The 15,657-nt window shown below is 44.8% G+C and overlaps 1 protein-coding gene across 1 annotated transcript; it reads left to right on the top strand.

Moving 5' to 3' along the window:
* Nucleotides 1-3,645: 3,645 nt before the first annotated feature.
* Nucleotides 3,646-14,843, top strand: LOC115905106 (hexokinase HKDC1-like). The gene is made up of 6 exons (XM_030951199.1): nucleotides 3,646-3,731; nucleotides 7,713-7,875; nucleotides 12,381-12,529; nucleotides 13,002-13,121; nucleotides 14,530-14,625; nucleotides 14,796-14,843. Exons 1-6 carry the CDS (start codon nucleotides 3,669-3,671, stop codon nucleotides 14,841-14,843), a joined length of 639 nt encoding a protein of 212 aa, XP_030807059.1. The 5' UTR covers nucleotides 3,646-3,668.
* Nucleotides 14,844-15,657: the final 814 nt, after the last annotated feature.

The following is a 15,657-nucleotide window of genomic DNA, read 5'->3' as shown; positions in this document are numbered from 1 at the left end:
AAACTGTTTCAGCTGTTCAGATTTCCAGATTAATTTCAGGCATCAAAATTAGAGATGTTTGGAAGTTTATTCATTAATTGTTTATTGCTGTCCTTCAAATGTAAGGGGCTGATTGTAACAGCACTGCTTGGTAAAATCCTTCTGTCTTTTAAGCCCAGTATGTTCTGTCTGTGCTGTTTCCATCTCTATTCTGGTTTTCCTGTCAATCCCCCCAGGTGTTCTGCCTTGCTTTATGTCCTGAGGAGTGGCATATGCAGGAAGAATGAGTATGGGGACCCCTTTATCTCCTGAACTTTGATGAACTTATGGGAATGTAATGGGGGATAAACCTGCTGCTACTGCAGGGAAGGAGGAATGTGTTCTAGGGGTTGGTTTTGGAATCATTGATGCCTTGTGAACGCTGACCTTGAACAGTGGCTGGACAGAGCTAAAGAATAAAGCAGGGATTTATTAAAAGGCCTCCATGGATGCACCTTGGGCAGCACAAGAGCCCAGCCAGGGCTGCACCCAAGATGAACCAAAATGGTCACAAAATGGACAGCTGGTCTTGGGGTCTCTCACTTTGATCAGTTCTGCTCCATTTGCATATTGGGATTAATTGTCCAATTCCAGCTCCAGCCCATGCAGTCCCACCCTGCTTGTTTTTCTCTCTTCAGCCCACATTGTTTGTGCTCTTGGGCCTGAGATTTGGATCATTTGTCCTTGCTGCCCAGCTGGAGCAGGAATTGTTTTGTCTCCCTACTCTGTGCACAGAGCTCACCGTCCCCTGATGTGAAGCCCAGACCCACACACTAAAGCAGCACAGAATCTGAAAAATATAAAAGCCAAAACCTGAGGCATCATCATAAACTGTAACTAAGAAGGATTTCCCTTGATGACTCGCTAGTAGCCTTGTCCACTGTCTCCTTGTTAACCTGGATACCAAATTTAGCAGCCAGCATTGCTACTGCCTTTGATACCTCACCAAAGATAGATGAGTTTATCTCACAATAAAATGCTTATTGATGTGGTGCCTCTTTCTGGAGGTAACAGGAGCACGTTTAGCTGATGTACTCAAGACTTTTTACTGAGTTTCCCCATTGTAGCTATGAGCTCCTTTTCTCTGCAGGCCTTTGACTGCAAGGCTGTGGGAGGCAGATGAGCACCAGACCCTTCAGGATTCTCCATTGTGCCATGAGATAGGATTTGGAGGCAGAACTGCAGGAGAAGAAAGTACAAAGTGAGGCATTACAGGTTTAAAGTCTTGCTGGCCCTTGCAAAGCCGGGAGGGAAGGTTTGTGAGTAACTTTTATTGTTGCAGATCTAACAAAAGGGAAAAACAACATCCCCTCAAGCTTCCAAGCTGCATGCAGTTGGAGCTGATGTGTTCCCGTGGGCCTGGGCTGGTTCCCCTGTGCTGGCCAGGATGTGCACAAAATGGCTGTGACACTTTTGGGTGTTGGGCCCTTGGTACATTGAGTGCTGTCTGGGTGGAAATGAGATCATGTCTTGTCTTCTCTTGCACAGCAGCCTGCTGAAAGCTGGGATGCACCAAGGGTGAGTGAGCAGCTTACTCAGGGATTCTGACAGGTCAGGTATTTCACAGAGCCTGCTGCCAGTTCAGGAACATTGAGATCTTTGAGACCCTTTTCCAGTCGTGTCTGTCAGAGAAAGAAAGAAAAGAGAGAATGAAAAATAAATCTACTGTATTACAGACACAATGAGCTCTGGATCAAAGGGGGATGGAGCTTGAAAGGTGATGTTTTCAATTTTGCTGGCCAGAGGGGTTGTGACGGGTGGCATGGGTAAACAATGAGGAGAGAGACAGTCCCTTTGGGAGTCAGTGTCTGACTTAACGAGCCAGCAGTTATTAAAAGATGAATAGAGGAGAAGTGAACCGTGCTTTCTGGCTGGTAGTGTGGCTTATTTTCTTCTTTCTTTTCTCTCTTTCTCTCAAAGATCAAAGGCCTAATTTTAGAACAAGCCCTATTTATGGACTGCTCAGCCACTCTGTCTGCTTTACTCTTGTTCTAGAATAATGGAAAATAAATAGAGCTGGCAGGATCTCCAAGTGTCCAGAGCTCATCCCTGATGCAAGGCAGGAGGAGAAAAAAAAAAGACCTTTCCTAGCAGAGGTTCTGTATTATTTGTCTCTGCAGAGGGAGTTCCCCTCCCTCAGCTCTTTCAATCTTTCCTCGTGATCAGAAGCTGAAAAAATGTGACCTGTGAGTGCTCCTGATGTTCAGCAGAGCAAGCTCCTCCTGATCCCTGCCACAGCTGACAGGACTGGGCAGAGGCCTCTTTCCAGGGCTGCTGCTGAGTATGGAGCTGAGTGTTGGATTGTGTGCCTCTGGATTTTCCTCGTGTATATGCAGCCCACCATGATCAGTTGTGCTTTTTTTCTTTTTACAGTAGCATGAGATGGTTGGGTCCACTCTAGGCTATGAACTGATGTGGCCAGACTGACTGGCTGCCTCTGCCCTTCTCTGGATGTCTAGACAATTCCCACCACTCACTAGTTCTTTGTGTTTCCTCACATTACTTGGTACTTCCCCTTTCCTCTTCTCCCCCTGCCGCTTTTCTGATCTATTAAAATAATATTTAATCGTTACCTTATTCTGCAAAATTCAGGGTGACAGTTGTCTGCAGTAACTGTGCTCAGTTCAGCTGAACAGTAACTGGGGGGGAAACACATTGTGTGTAGGTGTAGTTTGAGAGTGAGCCTCTCATTACCCCATGAGAATGCCTCTTTTTTTTTTTTCTTCCTCTCCTTTGTGTCAGCATTTCACCGAGTTTTCTTGGGATGATGTTTCCATGGTCCATATCACTTGATACAGTGACAAAATCCTGGAACCACGGTGCATTCAGAATGGATTTGAGAGTGATGGTTAAAGGCTGTGTCAGAATCTGATGGTGTAAGGAAGCTGCTCTTGCATCCTTCCAGTGGGGCAGTGTGATACCTGCATGGTAAATGTGTCCTCTCCCCAGGTTTTGCAGTACTGAGGATCTTCACTGCTCTGGAGCTCTGGGAGAAGGGAGAAGAATCAGTGCAAAACCTCCCTGCTGGGAATTGCACAAGAAGCATTCCAGCTGGGGGCAGGGGTCTGTGTCTCTGCTCTTTACACAGCTGAAGCTTAATTGGTACAAAGCTGCAGATAAGGGTGCACTGTGCAGAGCTGGAGTGAAGTTAATTCATGCAGAAGAGCTGAGCAGAGGGAAGAAGTCTCCTAAATCCGTTCAGCTTCCCAGATTCCCGGCAGCCCTCGGCCGTGGTGGGAGCCTGTAGCCCCTGGAATGAAGCATGAAGCGGGGCAGGCTGCGTAGCAACTGCTTTGGGAAGTGGTAACAATTCCCAAGTGGGGCAGTAACAAAATCGATTTTTCTCCCCTTGAGCTTGGCAGCTCTCCAGGTGCCGGCCCTGGCACAATGAAGTGTGTGGCTGGGGAGGGAGGGACTTTGGGTTGATGTGGGGGGGTGTGATACAAAGAGGCAGAAGTTTAATCACTGACCCGATCACACTGGATGGATTTCTTTCTGGACTCAATTTCCCAGGAACTCTGCTATTCCACACGGGGGAAAATGCCTCTGCTGAAGTTTCTCTAGCTCCAGTTTCCTGAATAAAGATCTGTCGCTTTGGAGTTACTCACAGCAGCTCTGTCACTACTGACTCATCCATCTGCTTCAGGAAAATGTTTGCTGTCCACTTGCTAGCTTTCCATTTCACAAAGCTGAAAGAGGATCAAATAAAAAAGGTAAGTTGCAGCGTTAGCTGGTTGCTATTTTAAGAGCTGTGTTACCCAGATACAGAGGGGTCTGCAGTGAGTAATGCAGACCATATAATGGCATTATCCACTAAAACCATTCAGCCAAATGGGGTAGGAGGTGTTTAGACCTTAAACCACCTGGTGAGTGTGAAAATAGGTCTGGTTAGTGGTTTTCCCTGCACAGTTATAAGTGCTCTCCTAGTAATGGAGCAAATTCTCTGCACTAGGGGAAAGTGCTTAAGCTTTATCTGGCATGGTGTGGAAGAGCCCAGAGGACAGAAAGGATGACTCTGGCAGAGTTGCCTTGCAAGTGTATCATGAATGATGGGATTTCTCAAGCTGAGCAGGAGCCAGGAGTCAGTCACATAGCAGGGATGGGGAAAACCCCTGTGGTCTTTGGTCTGGGTCTGCTGAGATTCAGGAGAGATTTCCAGCTGGTGTTGGGGTTCCTGTGACTCCCGTCTGGTTATCCAAAACTGGCTAATCACTCTGATGTTTAGAGTTGGAAAAGCCTGAGATGGCTCAGATCTGGAGCTATCAGTACTGGGAGTGAGCTGCCTAATGGTTGCTCTTCCCAAATCTGCTTTAATGCCATGCTGAAATGGGTTTTTGGGCTTGTGTCCATCGTGAGACCATGTGAGACCTGTAAGCTTCATGGGTCAGAGGTCCTCTGGTTTGTGGACATGTCCCCTGCAGGTCCTCTGTATTCCTGGGGTCTTCACTGAGTGCTGGCAGGTGCCATTGCTGCCAGGCTCCATCCTCTGGTTTCTGGAAAAATGGGAGCTGGGGCTGTCTGTGGATGTGGTGGGAGATCCAAGGTCCTGGTGCTTGGGTCCTCTTCCATCACTGAGCTCATCAGCAAAGGGAACAACTCCAGGTTCTCCTGTCTGTGCCCAAGACATGGAGTGGCCTGTTCCAAGGAGGACTTCTTCCATTAATTCTGTTTTGGAGAGAGGCATTCTGAGAGAGGTACTGGTATCTCAACAGTCAGATGTCCCTGACTCTGTCCTAGCCCTTTTATCCCTAGGATTTAATGTGATCAGAAAAAGGCCTCACTGCCCCTCCCCTCTGTGAGGAGCTGGTCTCTTATCTAGCCAGTACTATTTCTACATTCTTTTTACTAAGAAAGAGAAAGACCTTGTGGAGCAGTGCTTGGGTGTAGTGGGCTTTGCAGAGAAACATCCAGCTTGCAGTTGGGTGAGGACAGTGAAGACAAGGGAGCAGAGGAATTCTGGCAAACAGAATTTTGCTTCTCTGGCAAACAGAGCAGAGGAATTCTGGCAAAAAATTCAAGGCTGCATTAAAAGAATCCAAGTCTTTCTCCAAGGTGCAGACTAGCCCTTCCTGAAGGCAAGAAACCACATGCTCCTCAGACTCCTCTTACAGGTAGCCTAGGGTAGGATTTACAGAATAGAGCTGATTCTTCCCTTATCAGAAAGAAGGAATGTCTTCCCACCTCTCCCTCCCAGGCTTATTTACTCTGTGGTGGCAAAGCCAGGAGCCTGCCTGCCATGAAAAGAGTCCTGTTTTCATAAATGAGGCAAGGCCCTGTTCCTGTGCCATGGGAGGGGGGTAACCAGTTTGGTTTAGCACAGCCTGGTCATTCCTGTGTTCACAAGTAAATGGTTATGAGAGCAGGGCCTTGCTCAGGCTGTAAACCAGGCTGGAGAGCCAGCAGGATTTCCTGGGCTCTGCCTTATCTGGTTCCTTGGAAAGGACTGTCTGATCCTGTGGTTGTAGGTAAACAGGGTGAGGAATGCAGTGTCTGGGCAGCAGGGAGCTGGTGCACGTTCTCTGCAAACAGACATGGTAATTTGTATTACTCTTGAGAGTTTTTTCCCTACAGGGTTTTCTGTCACAAGGCTGTTTGGGTCTGTGTCAGAGTGCATGAGTGCTGCATGTCTCCAGTCACTGTATTTTCTCCAAAAAACCAGTATGGGTGCATAAGCTAAGATGATGGATCCTCCACAGTGGTGGAGCTTCAAAAAACCCTTGGAGGAAATCAAGTACTTGCACAAACAAGGGCTACAAAGACAAATCTAATAATGGCCTTTTCAAGGCACAGCTGTATCCAAAGGCAGCTGCTGCTCTGGGACAATTGGATGTTGTAGTTTAACATTTTCTCCTCTCTGTGTGTGCTAAGTAAGTGCTGGAGGGACTTTCAGCATCCTGGCTCTTTCAGGTGGGTCATTGCTGACCATCAGTTTAAAATGGGACTGTGAATAGGTAATTAGTTTGTGCTTCATTAAAACAGGTGGCCAGTCCAAACTGCAGCAGAGACCAACTTATCTACAACCTGCATTGCCCTCTGTTTAAACAATGCAGCCTTTTAAATCCAGCCATGGTGCTGGTGGGACTCTGTTTGTGTCCTTCCAGCCCTCCAGCCCTCCCTGTGTAAATGGCACTGATGAAATGCTCTGAACAGATGCAGCACCACAACAGCACAGCCCAAGCTGCAAGAGCTGAGTGTCTGTAGCAGCAAAGCACTGGCAGCTGTCCCACCTCTCTCTGGCCCTGAGTCCTGTGTGCTGGGGACAGCAAACACCAGTGACCCTTCAGTGGACACCCAGCTACTTGGAGCACACCATTGTTATGCCTGCATCATGTTCATACAGCACCAAACTCTGGCTCCCCAGTGGAAAAGCTTCTGGATGTTGATAAATTCTTTTTCCCCCCCGGGTTAATCCTTTGTTGTACCCAGCTCTGTAATTTCTAGGCCACACTGCTTATAGCCCTGCAGGTCTGTGTCAGTCCCAGCAAAGTGTTGTCCTTAAGGAAAAAACCTTTCACTTTGCCCTGATGAAGCTGTTCATAAACACTGATTAGCTTCTCTGCCAGTTTATCTGAGCTCCTTCATAGATATTTTGAATTCTTTTCTATTCAACTGCCTTCTATTTTGATGTATTCTGTGAGTTACAGACCTTTAACAAAGGGTATTGATTGCACCAAAAAAATGTGTTTTAGATGTAATCCTAGAATCACAAGAGAATGGAGAGCAGAGCTGGAGTGGGAAAAAGGCTTTGAATTCCAGCCTGGCATGCCAGCAAAGTTAATTGTCTGTGGAGTGAAGCAGTAGCTGAATAGATGTTTTTGGGTTGTGGCTGACATGCTTGGGTACTGATGGCATTTTCTGGAGCTGCCTCAGAGAGGTCAAATTCTCACCAGATTGACACACTTTGCAGTTCTAGCTCATTGCATCTCTAGCAGCAGAGGATGGTGTGAAAACAGCTTGTCAGGGTCTCGAGCAAATCTCATGGCTTACATAGATTGTCAAGTTAGTGATCCATCAGAAAAGATGGCCAACTTTTGGGCAGTGATTCACCAAGGCTGCACTAAACATTTCCAAACCAAAGTTTCTTTAGAAGAGTGAATGGCCTGATGATGACCTGGAGCTTGCTTGCACTGGCAGTCATAAGAACTTTGGTGCTGAGGTTGAAAATGTGTGGTGGAGTTTGAGGGTCCCCAGGACGAGGGAAGAGATGAGAATCTTGACTCCATGTTTCAGAAGGCTGATTTAGTATTTTATAATAAAATAATAAATATATATATTCAAAGAATATTATATAGTATATTAAAAGAAATATATATATTATAATATATATGATATTAAAAGGAAATGATATTTTAAAACTATACTAAAGAAAGAGAAAGGAGACATCAGAAGGCTAGACAAGAATGATAATGAAAGCTTGTGACTGACCCCTCAGAGTCTGACACAGCTGGGCTGGGATTGGGCATTAAGTCAAAACAATTCACATGGAACCAATCCAAGATGCACCTGTTGGTAAGCAACCTCCAAACCACATTCCAAGCAATCAGATAATTATTGTTTACCTTTCTTTTCTGAGGCTTCTCAGGAGAAAAATCCTGGTTGAAAGGATTTTCATAAAATATATCAGTGACAGAAAATGAAGCAAACAACGAGCCCAAGGAGCCTGCATGGCTGAGTGCCCCCTTCCCTCTCTGCAGGTGGACAGGTTCCTGCACCAGCTGCGCCTCTCTGATGATGTCCTGCAGGATGTGACAGCTCGTTTCCAGGCCGAGATGCTGAAGGGGCTGGCCAGGGACACCAACCCCACGGCAGCAGTGAAAATGCTGCCCTCGTTCGTGCGCTCGCTGCCCGATGGCTCAGGTGAGTCCCTGCTCAGCACTGCTGCCAGCACCCCTGCACAGCACCACAGGCACACAGGGCAGCCAGGTTACTCATTGAGAAAGCACGTGTGTGTACTGATACTGAGCCTGGGGAAGATGAAACAGGAAAGCCTTATAAATATGATTGCCTGGCAAAAGATTTTGAGAATATGGAAACCGTAAGAGAGATTGAAATGAAAGCAAGCTTTGAGATCCCTCAGTTACTGAACAACTGGAAAACAATGGTATGGCTGCTGAAGGTGATCCCCTTTTGATGGAACAACACCCTCTGCTTGCAAACAGGACCAAGGGTCTGAGCAGATCCTGCCAGCTTGGCAGAAGGGGCCCAAAGAGGAGTTTTTAGGGTTTAAAATGTAACACAGTATGGTAATGCACTGATTCTTATAGGCTGTATGTAAATGCTGTAGGATTTGTATCTTGCACTAGATTGGTTAGTGAGAATCAGAATATTCAACACAGAAGAAGATTTATTGTATTGTAACGGGAACCTCGCTCTCTTACCCTCTTACTCTCTTACCCCTTTTACTCTCTTGCCCTTTTGCTCTCACCCTTTACTCTCTGCCCCTCTCTTCTCTCAGGCCTGCTCTGAGCTGTGGCTGGCAGCTCCCAGCAGGACCCTGCCCCAGGCCCTTTGCAATAAACCCCAAGTTCCACAACCTAACTTCAAAAATCTCTCATCTCCAACCACCCCGATCGTCCTACCCCAAACGCTCCTATACTGGCAGAGTGGTTTTTGCCTTGCACCAGGTGGATTTTGACCTGGAGCTGCTTGTTTGAGGAAAGGACCTGGGAAGTGCTCAGGAGCAGCTTCTCCCATCTGTTCCTGTGCAGGCTGTGCAGCAGGAGCTGTGCTGGACATGGCAAGGGCAGCCTCTACAGCCCAGAGCCTGCAGTGCACTCTGCTGGGGCTCTGGAGCTGCAGGGAGGGCAGGATGCTGCAGTGAAACCCCTCAAACTGCCAAGGGCATCCTCAGAGCTGGCATCCACAAATTCTGCACTGCTTCTGCTAATTCCCCAAAAAGTGATCCCTTCTGCCCTTCCTTCCTTGCCTTCTCCACTGGGCAAATCTGCTCCTGGATGGGGTCTACCAGGAACTGCTCTGCTTCTTCAGCTGAGACTTGAACAGAGAAAGTGCAGTGGTGTCCTCTGGGAGGATGTGACATGAGATAGGAACTAAAAGCTCATCTTGTTTTGGAGAAGCATGCACATCCAAAATAAAACTCCTCAGCTGGCTCCTGGTGGTGCAGCCTGAGAAAAAATGACATTTTCCCCAGGTTTAACCAAGTTAATTTGTGCAGGATTCTGTGTCTCACCAAGATCAGGACTCGGTGTAAACTAGCTGTGCAGAAAGCTGAAATATTAGCTTTGTACCTTTCTACATGGCTTTATTCCCTCTGATAGTAATTTCCCTGCAATTAAATGAGGAATAACAGCTTTAATGGCATAAAAAAGGTATTTGAAGGCAAGTGCCTTGAAATGAGGCATGTCTGAGAGAAATTATACACAAGCTGACTGGATGGAAGGGGGCCCTCCTCCTTTGCTCCTGGCTTTGCCAAAGAGAAACAAGTCCTTTTTTAACCCTTGCAGTCACTGGTCCTGATGTCTCACAGGTCTCTGATGCTGTTCTGGAACAGCAGGGAGCCCCTGGGGCCAGGAGATCTGGAAAATTGCATGTAGGGTCATCAGCAAGAACTGATGTCCCCCAAGGCCAAGGCTGGATGGTGCTCTCCTGGTGTGTGTGGCCTTCCCTGTGTGCCAAGGACATGCTGCAGCATCAAGCTGGGCTATATCCTGTTGACACACTGCCCACTCCAAGGATCACATTGATTTTTCTATTTTTGCCCTCTGGAAAAATCCTTGTTGGTTATTTTGCTGCCAGACTGGTTAAAAATCCCAACAGGTTTAAACAGCTCAAACTTGGATGGTTATTCCCCCATTACAATTATTCCCCCATAATAATTATTATTATTATTGACTCCTTCTCCTCCTTCTCCTCCTTCTCCTCCTTCTCCTCCTTCTCCTCCTTCTCCTCCTTCTCCTCCTTCTCCTCCTTCTCCTCCTTCTCCTCCTTCTTCTTCTTTTATTACTATTATTATCTTAGAGATTTTTTTTGGTGCCCTCAGTGTTGCTGGCTGAAATGACTCATATAGAGCATCTTTCATAGTTTAGGGATTAAGAGTCTGACTAATGTCACAGTTTACTGAGTAACCCAATCTGCCTCCTCACCTTTGATAGCAGACCATGGTATTACAGGTAGAATTTCCTGCTTCCTCCCCTTTCAGGACCAGATTTAATCATGTTTGCACTGTGGAACAAATATCATGCAAGGCTAGGCACATACCACTGTGTTTTCCTTTTGGGAAGGGCATTTTCCTGTGTGTGGGATAAACAAATTTTATTGTAGCAGTGAGGCCACGGTGTCCTTCCATCTGAGGTTTGCTGCTAGAGATGTGTGTGTCTGAGCAAAGCCTGTGAAACCAAATAGTACTTTCACAGAAACACCAAAAGAAAAGGAAAAGGATTGTGTTGGTTGACTTTGGGTGGCAAATTGGCTTTGCCCCACTTGGAATCTGACTTCTGCACTAGAGCTGAGTCTTAACATATGTCTGCAAATCCTGCATCCTCTACTGGATACAGGCAATGACCTCCCATTCTGCTTGTGCCACATTTCAGGTGATGGTTTTTCAGTGTGCCCTGGAAGGTTTGCAGCTGCTTTGGGCATTTCCTGCTGAACAGCCCATCTTTCTGCAGCTTGTAAATATGCTGCTGTGGAAGGAGCAGGGAGAACAACCCAAACTGCCAAATAAACATTGAATTAGCTGTCACACAGCAGGCTGAGAGACCTGATAGCCTTGCTGAGGGTTTCCAGCTCTCAGTCCTTCTGATGCTCCCAGGCCCATCCAGGATCAGGATCTGCCATCCTGGGGCAGGAGAGGCTCTGGCTGTGGCCATCAGCAAGGCACCTTGTTGAGCCTTTGCTTTTATTTGTTAGGGTCAGGGTTAAATGTGTGAGATGGTATTTCTTGTCCAGATTCAGATGTTTGTTACTTCTAATTTATGTTACAGCTTTATAAACTGTGAGTTCTACAGCACTTCACTCTAGTAAACTGAAAAATGGAGACCTATCCAAATGGAGACCTATCTCTCTATTTACAAGGCTTTTAAAGGATAAACTGTCTAATTAAGAAATGGCACTACAATTATTTTTACTTTTGACTTAATAACTATCTGTGACCTGCACTGTGGACTTTTAATCTAATTACATAATACTGTTTAAACTTATGAAGAAGAAGGACTAGCTTCTGTTTCAAAACTTCTATCTTGTTCTATATGTACTCTATCTTGTTTTATCTATCTTACTATATTCTAAAACTTTAAATGCTAAGTTTTCTACTATGTGATACTACACACTTATTCAAAAATGGAGACCTATCTCTCTCTTTACAAGGCTTTTTAAGGATAAACAGTCTAATTAAGAAATGGCACTACAATTATTTTTACTTTTGACTTAATAACTAACTATCTGTAGCCTGCAATGTGGACTTTTTAATCTAATTACATAATACTACTTAAACTTGTGAAGAAGGACTAGCTTCTGTTTTAAAACTTCTATCTTGTTTTATATATCTTACTATATTCTACAACTTTATTTTAAAACTTTAAGTTTTCTACTAAGTGATATTACACATTTCTATTCAGAAATGGAGACCTATCTCTCTCTTTACAAGGCTTTTTAAGGATAAACAGTCTAATTAAGAAATGACACTACAATTATTTTTACTTTTAACTTAATAACTATCTGTGGCTTGCAATGTGGACTTTTAATCTAATTACATAATACTGTTTAAATTTATGAAGAAGAAGGACTGGCTTCCATTTTTAAACTTCTATCTTGTTTTATATATCTTACTATATTCTACCTTTAAATTTATTTTCTACTATGTGATTACACTTCTATTCAGAAAGGAACCTATCTCCAAGCTTTTTAAGGATAAACTGTCTAATTAAGATACACTTAAATTATTTTTCTTTTGCTTATAACTATCTGTGGCCTGCAATGTGACTTTAATCTAATACAAAACTGTTTAAATTTGAAGAAGAGATGGCTCCATTTTTAAACTTCTATCTTGTTTTATGTATATTCTATCTTGTTTTATGTGTATTCTATCTTGTTATATATATTTTTTATCTTGTTTTATATATATTCTATTTTATTTTATATATACTCTATCTTGTTTTATATACCTTACTACATTCTAAAACTTTAAACTTTTTTCTACTATGTGATATTACACACTTCTATTCAAACTACACACCCATAATTTCACATTATTTGATTTTGGAAGGCTTCTCCGTACAGCCTTAGGTTAAATGTAGTGTTCTTTTGGGGGCCAGTGCTTGTCAGCACACAAAGTCTCAGATTCTCAGTAGCCAGGGCTCCACGCTTTGTGGCCATCCCAGCGATGGTTGTCCCCTGTGTTGCAGAGAAGGGGGAGTTCCTCGCTGTGGACCTGGGGGGCTCCCAGCTCCGTGCCCACCAGGTGAAGGTGTTTGATGATGGGAAGCAGAGCAGCCAGCTGGAGAGCAAGTTCTACCCCACACCCAAGGAGGTCACCCAGGGCAACGGAGCTGAGGTAGGACACTGCTGCTGCTGTGCTTTTTCTGTTATATTTTCTGGAAAATCCTCTTCACCAGGATTTCTTCTCCCGGGGAGACGAGAAGCCTCAGCTTCTCCTGTGTTTGCTACTCTAGAATGTGGTCTAGGGATTGTTTATCCAAACATGTGAATTGTTTTAACTTAATGCCCAATCACCATCAGCTGTGTCAGACTCTGGGGAGTCAGTCATGAGCTTTCATTACCATTCTTGTTAAACCTTCTGATAGATCCTTTCTTTTTCTTTAGGATAGGTTTAGTATAGCATGATATGATATGATATGATATTATATGATATAATAGGATATAATATAATATAAATCAGCCTTCTGAGAACATAGAGTCAGATTCTCATCTCTCACCTCGTCCTAGAAACCCTCACAAACACCACACTGTGCTGCTGCAGCACCTGCCTGTGGGACACTGCCCAACTGTCCTCTCTTCTTGTGCAGCTCTTTGGTTACATTGCTGACTGTCTGTCAGACTTCATGGAGACCAGAAACCTGAAGCAGAAGAAGTTGCCTCTTGGCTTTACGTTTTCTTTTCCATGCAAACAGACCAAACTGGATGAGGTAAGATGCATAAGAAACGCTCTTGTCAAGCTGAGCTCCTTGCAGAGTCTGGAGAAGCTGTTGAGTGCAGGTGCTGCCCTGTGGCTTTTATCTGGGGTCATGTTTACATGGCTCTCTGAAGAAGGCATGGATGACTTTTAGTATTTAACTCGACCTGATTATCCTTCAGTGATTCAATTCTCAAGGCAGCATCATTTTAAGAAAAATCTATTCTATTGCCCAGTCAGTACCCAATTCCACAGGAACCATGTGCCCCTGCATTAACACTGTCAGAAATAGATGTCTCCTTCTGTATCTTGAGACATCTTTATTGTTTTAATCACTCTCAGTTTTTTTTAAATTATTATTTTTTTTAATTTACAGTTGATTCTGAATAGGAAATACCTGTAGCTGAGCTGCTTGAAACACTTCTTAGGGAAACAACAATTATTTTGTGTTCTCTCATTCTAGCCTCTCTCATTTCTAGGGATCTTTGCTTTGAGCTCCAGTCCTGCAAACGCTTTTTGCTTAATGCTATTAGGCTGTGATCAGCACAGGAAAGCCACATGTGCTTTAAATGAGGCACAGGGGGACACATTTACAGAATTGGGACTTTATGACTGTACCTTTTTGGTTGTGTTGGTACTGACAGGCACCCCAAGGTAAGATGTGACTTGACTTACAGGTTGGTACAGTAACAGTTCCTCCTTGAGCCAGGTCTCATAAGCTCTTGGGGATCTATCACTCACCCAGGATAGCTCAGCTACCTTTGGAGGCATAAAATCAGCAGGATGGCTTCTGTGGCAGTGTTGGGAACAAAAAGGTTTTAATAAAAGGGAAAATAACAAACACAGAAAAACCGAGCCAGGTGCAGGACGTTCTTGCTCCTGGTAAAACACCTCACAAAAGCGATTGGTTTCTTTGTTCTCTTCTTTTTCTAGTAAATTGCCCAGGTGGGATTTTTTGGCTCCTGTCCAATTAGGTATCCTTAAGTTTGAGGTGAAATCCCCCAGGTCCTATGAGGTGTCTTCTTCACCTAATTGAGGAGAGAAACCTCTGGGCTTCTTTCCTTTTTAAGGGGACAAAGGACAGTTTTGTCACTCCATCTACAGGGGGGCACATTCCTATCTTCAGTGTCATGCTTTTTATAAGCTACAAGGATGTAAAATTTGGTGGGTGATTGGTTGATGATTTATCATCATGGTTTGTGGTTTTGTTTGGTTTTTTTGGGGGGGATTAGTTCTGGGGTTAATTCTATGTTTGTTTGGGAGTGGTTATGGAATTATGATGACAAGGTAAGATGTTCTACTCTGACTTATTTTGGCTGAGTTTTAATGATGGACTTCTCCACACACTTCAGTCTTGACTGGCTTGGTGGTTTGTGTGCTAAATTTGTGTGCTTTTGGGTCACTGCACTGTTTCTTTTCAGGGGGTTCTCCTTGAGTGGACAAAGCACTTCAGGGTCCGAGGAGTCCAGGGCACAGACGTGGTCAGCTCCCTGCACAGGGCTCTCCAGAAGCACCAGGCAAGTCTTGGACAGGCAGGAGCTGAGCCAGAGAACTCCTGGGAATCCATCTCTTGGTGTGGGGGTTCTTTTGGGAGCTGTCAGAATCCTTCAGGGATGCTCAGTACCAAGTGGCCAGCATGCCTGCACATCTGGCAGATCTGAATCTCTCTCACTTCTCTGTAATTCAGACTGCCCTGGTAACACAAGGGCAGCTACACCCTGAGCCAAGGCTGTGACACCTCACCACTATGGCCCCACAGTCTCAGCCCAAGGGAATTTCTTGTGAAACTGCTGAGTGAGATATAAAACACTCAGTAATTTCACACACTGTGTGTCACAGCCTGGCTCGTGGGGTGAAGGTTGGTAAGGGAAAATTGCCATCTCAAATGGGCACACCTAACCCCACCAGGGCTTGCCTGTCCCCTTCAGTCTGTAGGATGGAGCCACTGATGGCAATTTTTAAGACCAGCAGTAAGACATGATTAAATCTGCCCTTGAACTAGCATACAGCCTTTGGATAACACCGTGTTGTAGTATTTTGGAAAGCCTTGCTTTTCATGTTTGATGTTGTTGGTAACACCAGCCAAGAAATACAAAGCAACTTTCCACATCTTGATGATTTAATAGCACAGAGGAAACTGCACAGCCTCAATGGAAGGACTTTCTCCTTGAGTGTGGTGTTGCTGCACAGCTGTAGCTGCATTTCTGTGTGTTTTCTGTCCCATTTGATGGGCTCTGCTCAGGTGGTAGAGGATGTTATCCTTTCACACAGCCCACAAGCACAGTATCACAACATTCACACCAATAATGTGTCACTTTTCTGGCAAATGCAGTGGGATTGGGGAAAAACAAATCCTTCAAGCAAAAAGGCTGGTGAAACACTTGAGAATTCAGAGATATTTGTAACCTCACAGGGTTGTGGGAAGAGTTGTAAAAGGAAGTAGTGTCTTCCAACCAAGGAGTTTTCCTGAATGAGGCCTTCAAAGTGCAACCAGGGAATATGTCTGCATGCTGGTGCTTTATCACAGAGGAGGCTTTCTGAGCTTTTCT

The sequence above is a fragment of the Camarhynchus parvulus genome, chromosome 6 (genome assembly GCF_901933205.1).
Source record: "Camarhynchus parvulus chromosome 6, STF_HiC, whole genome shotgun sequence".
In the NCBI taxonomy this organism is placed as follows: domain Eukaryota; kingdom Metazoa; phylum Chordata; class Aves; order Passeriformes; family Thraupidae; genus Camarhynchus; species Camarhynchus parvulus.
The sequence above is the reverse complement of the archived record's forward strand: the minus strand, read 5'-3'. Positions and strand labels throughout refer to the sequence as shown.